Genomic DNA, 10,949 nt, shown 5'->3' with positions numbered 1-10,949 from the left:
TCAGAGAGAAACACCTGTGTAGAAACTTTCATGTCTGGCTAAGGTATCTATTATCTTTTTGGAAGGATGAAATTTTCTAGAACTTAACACGTGTCAACTTGACTAGCCCATCATTTATAGTGATTCAACATTTTAAAGTGGCAGATCAATTACCGAAACGCTGTTTTTATATTTACACTGCCAAACCTGCATGAACACTTCGTGGATAGATAGCACCTTCTGATGTAGCTGTCTAAACACCTAACATACCTGTGTAGAAACTTTCATGTCTGGCTAAGGTATCTATTATATTTTAGGAAGGATAAAATTTTCTAGAACTTAACATGTGCCAACTTGGCTAGCCCATCACATATAGTGATTCAACATTTTAAAATGGCAGATCAAATAAAAATATATCTATGATGGTATTGCTCTACATGAACGGTCACCTAAGAAAAAGAATTTATCATCAGCACCAACAACTGTTATCAAATTAGTGAGAAACCAAACAATATTTTGAAATGCTGAAGCAAGCAATGTTGGTCGGCAGCAATGATATATAAACATCCTCAGGTACGTATTCCGCATGAAAAACGAGTTTGTCCACACATGCTACTTAAAGTCACTTAAGTAACAAAGTGAGAAGCCCAGGGTACATTGTTTATTTTTATCGAAAATATAACTAATATAGGCATGGCGTTCACATCTATTCAGCTCAAATCCCCGAGCACAGCTTCGATTCACCTGCTCATTAATGTTTCCTGACGTTCACACAAGTTTTTTCATAAACCGCGGTCTCCATCATCGAGTTCAGAATTGCGCGCTCGCGCTCTAGCCATAAAGTTGGTGTTCGTCGGTACCGCTTGGCTACTCTATACCTCTTTGTCTACAGTGCAAAATTCAACAAGTGAGAGAATAGCTATGGAAATACAACCCCCGCTCCCCTTCTGTTTGCAGGAAACAAAACTTCCGCAGTTAGATGCAGGTGGCACAGAAAAAAATATTTTAGAAAATTCTATCCTTCGTTTCGCACAATCACGTCGAAAGCTAATCGAAGACAAATACGGACCTGGCACTAAACAAAAGTCTATACCACTCTCGAGTGACTTTGGCGATTGACAAGCCCAAGAATGGGCATTATCTCATAACATGAAGGCCACAATCACTGTACCGTTTTGCAGCTAATGGTTACCTTACGCCCACCGATCAGCAAAATACAAGGCCTCTAAGGCAAGGTCAGTTTTTTTTTATATATCGAAAAAGGGCTGAGAGCAGTCATATAAATATTTCAGTATATACCAGATATTTCCATACATCCCTCTTCGAACATGTTTACTTTCCTAAACATCTATAATATGATTAACTCGTATCTTTCATGCATTGTTGTCAGCCCGCATACCCAATATCGCCTGTCAAACGTAGAAAGCCGAGACTAAACAAACAAAAACGATATTCGGTAAAACATACTCGCTCGGTAAAACAGAAATTTTTTAGAACTCTGTGGCTTTTCCTTCGGTTCTCATGCGAACTACAAGCATTTTCGATCATATGCAGTTGAACGGGAACAACAAATAACGGCTTCCTTTGTGGAAATTATGAACCCAAGACGCTTGACTTTATACATTTACAACAAACACACATACAGGAGCCTAAAGACGCACGCAGCAACAACAAAGATTTTCGTCGTGACATTTCTTACCTTAAAAAATTGTATTTCGCACTTCGAGCATTAACAATTCGTCAATGCGCTGACGACGGCTAAGCTACACTTGGCGACTTCATTAAAAGATTTCGCGAACAACCAAACACACAGCTATTCTCAGAATTAAATAACTGAGTACACAGTTGACCTTTATGTATCGTGCAGTTGTGCTGTGGTAACATTGACAAACAGTTATGAGGACATAAGGACTAGCCTAAAGTGACATATTGATGAAAGATGGAGCTAATCACAGAGAAGGGGAACGTTCATTTACGACGTAATGGCTAGTGTCAATGCCAGATGCGCGAACTAGTTGTAAAGCAAGAAATACAAAGTGAACCGGCAAGCTCAAAGTTGATCTCTGAGAGCGAGTACTAGTTGCAAGCAAGAACGCCATGATAGGATAGATTCCAGCATTCTTCGTCTTGATTCTCACTGAGCCTTTGTTGCGTTGCCAAGGCAACTTTATTTTTCCACCTCGCTAGTGCAAGCAAGGCACCGCTACAGCCAAACAAAAAGGAGTTAGCAGGACGTGTTTGGTTAAGCAAGAAGACTATACGAAATCGACGTAAAAAACGCGTTAGCGAGCTACTGCTCTTGATAGCAGAGCGCATATACTCGTGTAATATCAATAAGATCTTAAAAAGTGCAGCACTGCCTAAATACTTCCCTAATTGGTCATTATGGTTTCCTTCCAAATGCGCTTAAAAATTCTATCTGCACAAAAGGAATATGTTTTTTAGCAAACTGCTCCTCGCTATATTTAAGGATCAAGGCAAACTGTTCAGCCTCCTGGATCGCAGCACAAGTCGACATAACTTCACTGACAATGTAGTTCTTGTTGTGGAGAACGTGAAGGTTTTGCCACGTCATTCACAGTAAAAAATATCGTGCACAAGACAACGCATCACCCCTGACCCTTCCGCAACCATTAATTCGTTCTCTTGAAACTTCATCCTGGAGCAAAAAAAAAAAAAAATGTCTTACATTAAAGGAAGCCAAAGTTAACCCATAACTGCGGTGCGTCGGCAACTGTAATCAGACAATTAATGTAGACATGGTGCCGCCGATAACTCGCTTTTCGCAAACGCTCCTTACCACAAAGTGTTACAGTATTCTCAGAGAATTCCCCGTAACCGTGGCCATGTAATGACCCGCCTCAATCTCAGGCACGCATTGTACGAGGTTCTCGCTCCCTTTAAATAAAATCTAGCTATTTCTGAAAGAATTTTGATGGGGCACATAAAAGATCAAGCAGCGTTTTCTTCTTTGTAAATTTTTCAGTACTTTAATTTGCGAAGAAAGAAATGCGACGCTCCAGGAAATTGTATTCCAAAAGGAAACGTTTAATTACCACACCAGAAACCAAACGAAGAAGTCGTTAGTGACATTCGTATATTAAAATAGCGTCGCAGCACCAGTATGCCCTAAATTATGACCCACCATGATACGATTCAAACGGCTGCCTGTCATGGGATGCGCAACAGTACTCTTTGTGAAGAAAGAACCATTTCCTTCCAAATTATGACAGCTTCACGAACTTGGACCGAAGGCAGAAAGCGACGTTCATAACCACCTATGGTGGAAATTTGCCCACAGGGATTCCTTCGCGCATAGCATAGGAACAGCTAGACGCAGTCTTCGCAACTTTCCCGCACTTGTTACTCTTACGCTTTCGCGAAATCCAGCCGCTTCTGAATTTATAAAAAATAACTAAGTGGATTTGTTTTTCTTCAAGGCTGCCAATGATCGTAAGTGATCTCTTAAAACAATAAACGCAAGCTGGTCAAAATACACTTCTCCAGACTGAATGGACGCGTATTGGAAAGCAACGCAGCGCAGCAACCAAAACATTTCGCTGCAACTACCACATAAATGCAACAAAACACGTGACTAGCGTCGGGACACTGGGTTATCATCAGTGGAAAGAGCGATAACATTCAGACCTGCAAACCGAGCGCTGTTGCACCATTTTCGCGTTGGCCACTGCCCAACTGCAAACCACTGTGCACGGACCTGTTTTCAGAGCCTGAGGGTAGAAAAGCCACAGGGACATGCGGATGTTTTCTCAAGTTACCACCGTGGCTGGATATTGATGGGAAACCGCAAATATCAACGTAAGTTGCACCAATACTTTCATTTCCCCTCAAAGCCGCAAATGATGTTCTCGTGCATCAGGAGATTTTCCGGTATTTTCTTTTTTTTTTCTTCTCTCTCGGAAGTGCCCCTAAAACACCCCTGACATCTCAAGCTCAAAAGGTGTGACAACAGAAAACAAAACTTGATCCAGCGACTTCTGTTTTTCTAATGGTCACTCCTTCCATTCGAAACACAATTGCTCCCGCTTAGCAACTTCGAAGCACTGAAACGGAGTACCACCGCCCATAGATGACTTTGGTGTTTGCGCGACGGAATAACTATTTGACTATTCCGGCGTGCGCGCTGCCTTTTTTTCCAATGTCCACACCAGTAACTCCGGAGTCCATGTGTACAGCGCCCTGCGCTTCCCGCGGAGCTGTTTCCCTTCACCGAAGTGTGTGCCACTGGGTGACCTGCTTGCGTGGGCTCTGCTTCATGGCGTTCCAGTGGTGGAGTACGCTGCCACGACCGCAGGCTCCGACGACCACCTTGCCGACATGCTGCTGCGGCGCTCCGGCCACGGGAGTGGTGGGCGAGTCCGGAGACGAGACGGTCTGCGCGGGGTCCCGGTGGCTGACCACCACCAGGAAGACGACGTTGTCAAGCTCGGCCTGTGGCACGTCGAACGTCAGCGACTCGTTGTACACGGGACAAAGAGTGGCGTGCTGGGACGCGGTCTTCTTTTTCTTGCGCAGCTTCCCGCTGTGGAACAGGAGCACGCGGACGCAGGGATCTGTGGAATTAAAAGCGCACGGGAGCACGTGAAAAGAAGGCAACTTTGTCACTGATTTGAACCAAATTATGCAAAATAAACATGCAAGTACAGTGAACTCTGGTTCAGACGAACTCGGTTAAGTCGAATTTTCCTATATAACGGACAACTTGGGAACGTTTGCTTGCTTTTCCAAAGACTCAATGCAAATACAAATCCGCTTAGGGTGAACCGCCCTAGAGGTACTCTTCGATTAAAACGAACATTCGGAGTGACCGACAGCGCTACGAATGCGGAGGCTAAAGTGTCCCGATGCGCCGTGCCCAGGAGCGCGCGCATCGAGACACCCAACTGGATGCCTGCGGCGCACATGGCCCGTGGGAAAACATGAGGGGTAACTAAATCAGTTACAGTGACGTTTCGCTTCGTGAAGGCGGGTGGGGCGCAAGCTTATAACACACACGAAGCCGTCAGTCCTCGGTGCAGCTAGACGCCTGCACTGTCCGCATCGCACATCGTATTCAAGACACGGCTCGCGTGGCCGAGGCATACGCAGCAGCCGCCGGCCTAGAACGCCCTCTTGTAAACATTAGATTACGAACTAAATTAGCAAGCATGGTATCAGCGCGCACAGGCAAACATGAACCCACCACACTCGATGACCGCGGACGCTCGCTGTAAAAAAGCTGGCGAGCGCAATCGCGGCAGCAGTAGCGACCGAAGTCACCTTCGTGCTGTCCATAGCTTAAACGCAAACTGAGCAGCGAGAACACAGCGCACGGAAAGCTACGAGCCATCGGTCCACCTAGACTGTGCCCCCTCAGCAGATTGCTTTGAAGATATAGCCCACGCGACCGCAAGCCGCCGAACTACAACGTCCCCTCCTCGCCTCCGTTCTTCGCGACGGAAGAGGGCGCGCTTTTTCTCCTTCCCTTCCTTGCGCATGCGACATTCAAGCGCTTTCGTCGCCTCACCGTCGCACACTTTCAGTGGCATACAGCGTACGGCGCGCGAGGAAGATGCTATCACGAGACGAAGCCGGGACGTCCGTATCGCAAACAAAACGTGTGGAAACTGCTAGAGGAGGTCAACCCAGCGCGCCTCCGCCTACTTTCCTCCTCCGCGGCGCTCCGCCTAGTTTCTCCTTTTGCTATTGAGTTTTCTATTATGTTTACCTAAATAAATGCTTTTGATGACATTTTTCCTCATTTGCAAGTCTACTTTACTTAACGTTTTGAAGTACGATATTTGTATGCACCTGCTCATGTTGCCAATTTTTCTGCTGATAATACAAACTTCCAATAAGGCGAACAAATTTTCATGGTCCCTTCGAGTTCGTCTCAAGGGAGCACCTATAAAGTTGGGGCTAAACCATGACAGAAGTATTTGGCAGGTGGAAACGGCCCTGTTGCTTGTTATGAAAATAATGAAAACCCCTTTCAGCCAATATGAACATTATGTCGGCACACAAGACTGTTCTTACTGAGCGTGTAGAAACGTACACGCTGTCACATTGGTAACACGCAACACTTATTTATCGCGAGGCATGCTTTACCTGAAAAAAGCTTGAATTTATACCTCCATGCGGTGGCAGCGACATACATTTTGTACCACATCATTAAAAACGCGGCGGTCATATATATGACTTTACATGGTGATACTGTAGCGATAACTCTCACATACTGTTGATTGACCTATTTGTGGTTCTAAATCTAAAACCCTCCTGCCTACGGTAATAGTATCGAGATTTAGATGTTAAATTTCGCCGTCATCCTTAATGGGTGCTTCTATATGAGCAGATTTACATGTGCCCCCTTTCACATTAACGCAGATACAGACAAAACATTCCTAGGATAATAGCCTCGACGAGGTAAAACTACTGTTTCAATGAAAAGTGCTGTCAGTTCCATTACAGAGCTGTGAATTCCTGAAAATTTATTGTCACTGCTGTCCGCGTTACTGAACCAATTTAATAGTCATGTGACCTCAGAAACACTACAGTGCTGAAAACAAAACTTTGCACTGCATGTAATTGCGCCCTTATTATTGTAGTAATTAATTTTTTGATATTAACGATGGTCCGTTTTCAACATACAATCATTGCTATCAGATGGTAAGAGAAAGGGGAGCGGTGCTTTGTTTCCCTCACTGGCAAAAATACAGGTTTCAATGCAGAAATGACACAAACATATATTCCTATGTTAACCGCGTTTCTTATAGTATAGCTATATTTAACTGAAGCAAACGGCGCCCATAACAGGAGCGTGAAATTTCTTTAGCGTGCCATTTTTTTTACCTAACTTGCAGAACTCTGCTCGAAATATGAGGATCTTAGTCAATAATTACCTCTACCGCGTTACCAACATATGGAAAATACAAAAGATGCGAAGTAGGTACAAACACGTGTTCGGAGGAGTAACAAACATAATTACACCATGCTAAATCAGTTGTGGTGAATCCAGCAAGGTGTAGAAACTATCATGAAAGGGAAAAAATTGCCAACACCCTGAATGTAGCACGAAGCTAAGAAGGAAATCCATATGGGCTTCTCACAAACAACGCTTTGGTGTTAAGGAAAAATTCGTCCTGGTCCGGGATTTTTCCTCAACGACAAAGCCTTATTCCTTAGAAGCCAGTATGGGTTTCCTTTGTAGCTTCGTGCTACATTTGGGTAAATGAAAATTTTTCCCTTTCTGCATAACTACAGCAAATTCGTGAACGACAGACGAGAAATGTATAAGAACTCACAGAACGACTCAAGGTTGTTCATGGGCGACGTCAGATTGCTGGCCTTCATAATGGTAAAGGTAAGCCTTTCAGCTGTTGGCAGGTAGCTCAGGCCAAAGAGTATTTCCCCCTTGTACTGCACACGCAACATGAAAAAAAGAATAGAATTGATGCAATGAGTATAAGACGGCAAAAATGGTACGGCAGCAATAAAACAACTTACGTGCGCATACGGTATTACGATGGTTTTCTTTATTTAAACCAAACAGTATTAGTGTTAGTTGTCTTGAACAATATATTTTGCGAAATAATCGTAGTATTAGTATTGGTGGTAGTAATTGCTTCTTTATTGATCAAATATTAAGGAGAGGTAAAATAGATAACTAAATAAGGCAACAAAGAAAGGAAGGGAAGCTACACCCCACTGTAACTGTCTAGCGGTGCAGTATGCACATATGTTAATGACAGTAGGCAGTCGAGGGATAGGCATAGGGGAGAAAAGGAGAGGGAGAAAGCATAGAAGAAAGGACGTAGTAAACAACAAAACAATTTACAAATATACAAAAGAATGATTAGATAAGGGTTCTTCATAATCTACTTGCGGTGTGACTTCTTCAAGAGAGTTTATCTCCCAGCCCCGCACCCTGTAACTGTTAGGTATGCGAAATAACAACAAAAATGTAATCAATTAGCGATCTGCGCGCTAAGCAGATCCGTCGACCTCGTCAGCGCATTTGAGCAATGCACAGATAAGCGCTTTCTCTACGACAGGTATCATGCTGCGCAACCCACAAATGTTGTGACTGCTTTCACAAAAACGAGGTTGAACAGGCAAACGACAAAGTTTTGACTAACTTCGTAGCGGAATTCCTGCCGCCAAAGTTCACGCCGCAGACGTCCTTACGCCCTGGAGCACTCATCATTATCTACAGGTCAGCCAGGTATCTAATTTGAGCGCCTAACTTTTGAAACACTAAAATCGGGGCCTTTATTCTGGTTCAACACTATTTACGCACACGTCTCACTGCTCTGTGGAGACCCTATAAGCATGATTGAAAGGAAAATTATCTTTTTAGGCTCCATATTAAGGTTATGCCTCAGGAAATGTAGAAGATATAGCCACATTATCTGTTCCTGTAGAAATGCATGCAGCACATCACAGAAAGTCAGTGTGTCGGAACGGTACTATAACAAAAAATGACATGCACAAGAAAACACGATATTTTTGACCGGAACGAAAACGTAACCGAAACGTTATTTATTATTTTGTTACGTAGTGACACCGAAATATTTTCGATTGGTCTTTGGTTCAAGGGGAAAGTTGGCAATGCGAAACAACCATCGTTAGGCGACGTCAGAATTAGCACGTATCTCAGGCACGCATAGTGCGCAACTGCGCAATGAATAACGTAACGCACCAAACTAAAGCTGTAGCTACTACTGACAGAATTATAGCATATATGAAGCATATGCACTGGCACGGAGATTTAACAGTTACTTTGCAGAAGTTGCTGTAGATCTGACGTCAAAACAACAAACTGCAAACTTTGAGCACACTCATGATTTACCTATAATAAACCATCACTGCAGCTCCTTTTATCTGGCTCCTGCTGATCCCGCTGAGGTTCTTTAGTGCTGTGCCTATGTTAAGCAACACATTCTGTTCATGATGACTTACCTGTAGCCCTGTTGAAACAGTCAGTGAATATTAATGCGGAATCTTTAGCAGACATAACAAATACAGCGTTCTCATCTGGCGTCCTTCCGACAGCTTTGAAACTTGACAAAATAATACCGGTATCTAGAAAGAGCAAAATACTACTCGAAAATTACCGGCCCATCATGTTGCTTTTGCCTCTGTCCAAGATAATCCAGAAACGGCTTTTTAAAGGAATTAGACTTTATTTCGAAAACAACAAAACTTTGCCAAGCGCACCATATGGCGACACGAAAGCGAAAGGTACTGAACTAACCTCGCTGACCCTGACTGAAAAAAAATTACGCAGAATATTTAAAATAGGCTCCTTACAATGGGGATATCTATTGACGTCAAAAGCATCCGACGTTATCAATCTCTGGCAAATGCTGTATAACTTAGAGCACTACGGTATTCGTGGCACTTTTAACATGGTAATAGAAAGCCATCTGACGAATACGAAACAGTACGCTTGCATCAATTGACGAAGATCTGACAAAAAAATTTAATACAGGAGTCCCACAGGGGTCAATATTAGTCGTTTTCTGTTCATTGTATTCATAAATGATCGCCTATTATACATACTAGAAGAATGTGTCCTATACGCAGATGACGCAAATGTGCTCATAGCAGCTGAGAATGAGAAAGATTTACACCGAAAGGCTAATCGTATCTCAACTGGCTGTCTTACTGGTCAAACAGAAATGAATTGATTCCAAATATTAATAAAAGTAAGTTTATAGTTCTTTTTTCTGCTGAAAACACGCCGCTCAGTGAGGATTGCCATTGGCTCTTTAAGGAAGTTGCTCTCCAAAATGTTGGTCATACAAGATTCTTAGGATTAGTGATAGACAAGCATCTGACATGGCACAATCATGCACATGAGGTAAGTATGAAGATTTGCAAATATATACCGATATTTTATGACCTGCGGTATTTATTTCCACTACGAACCTTTCTAATCATTTACCGTAGTTTTGTCGAATCATATGTGTCGTACTATATTTCAGTTAATGAACATACGTATCCGACAACATTACAGAGAATTGCGGTAGCTGGAAATGAAGTTCTACAAATAGTCACTTTTACCCAACGTACTGAGTCTAATCATTTGCTTATCCTCCAATAAATATTTTAGCGTTGCATAGTCGCAATCGTTTCCGCATTGCAGTTCTTGCGCACAAATTTCTAAAGAAAGATATCATACAAGGTCCATCAGTTCAATTTCATCAACCCGTAATACACTATCCAACAACAACATCCTCATTATTACCGTTGTTAACAGTTTCACGTACACGCACAAATTATGGCACATTTTTCTTTAGAAGTATTGCAGCCAGTCTTTGGAATACCCTTCTTAAAGACATAACTTCATCCCGCACAAAATATTGCGCCGACTCTGAAGGAATGTTTCATTGCAGAAGAATGAGTGGAACCAAATATTTCCAAGGCATTTCTAATTGTGCCGTTTACTACGCCCTATAATAATCGAATTGCGCTATTTAAACTGAATGCACAAATAAAATTCCCCACTTACTACACGCACGCGACCCTCACTCTCCAAAAATTTCAGGAACGCAGCCCGTTGCTGCAGTCAGAAACACCGCGACAACAACCCAGCGTAAACCTTTGCAAACAGACAACACAAAAAAAAAAAATTCGTGTCACTCAACTTAGCGTGAACAAAAAAGCTCACTGTAAAGGAAACGAGTGGTTCACGAGAAAGTGGTGTGCAGAAGCTTTCTTTTGCATACACGAAAGATAACTTGGAGAATGCTACTTACAGAAGCTTTCCTGAGTTCTATCAACACAAATACTGCAAAACATCAAGCATTTTAAATGATTAAACAGTAGAAAGGCTGATGTCCTCATAATGGTGATCCTGAAGTAGTGTTGCCGCGAAATTCACCGAGTAAGTTGTTGCGCGTTCTGGTCCGTAGTGGCGTTCTTTCTCTCTCCTGTTCTTCACCATTGTTTCTTTCTTTTAGAGCGCA

At 42.8% G+C, this 10,949-nt stretch overlaps 1 protein-coding gene across 5 annotated transcripts in view; it reads right to left on the bottom strand.

Annotated features, from left to right (window-relative positions):
* Nucleotides 1-1,320: 1,320 nt before the first annotated feature.
* LOC142563698 (synaptotagmin-1-like) overlaps nt 1,321-10,949 on the bottom strand; it is a 244,283-nt gene continuing 234,654 nt past the window's right edge. For all 5 annotated transcript variants that reach the window (XM_075674296.1, XM_075674297.1, XM_075674294.1 and 2 more), the window contains 2 exons: nt 7,281-7,395; nt 1,321-4,553 (listed from right to left, as the gene is read on the bottom strand). In XM_075674296.1, the coding sequence (XP_075530411.1) occupies nt 4,207-4,553; nt 7,281-7,395 (462 nt within the window). In that variant the 3' untranslated portion in view covers nt 1,321-4,206. The remainder of the gene's footprint in view (nt 4,554-7,280; nt 7,396-10,949) is intronic.

The sequence above is a fragment of the Dermacentor variabilis genome, chromosome 11 (assembly GCF_050947875.1).
Source record: "Dermacentor variabilis isolate Ectoservices chromosome 11, ASM5094787v1, whole genome shotgun sequence".
In the NCBI taxonomy this organism is placed as follows: Eukaryota; Metazoa; Arthropoda; class Arachnida; order Ixodida; family Ixodidae; genus Dermacentor; species Dermacentor variabilis.
This window is presented reverse-complemented; position numbering and strand designations above follow the sequence as displayed.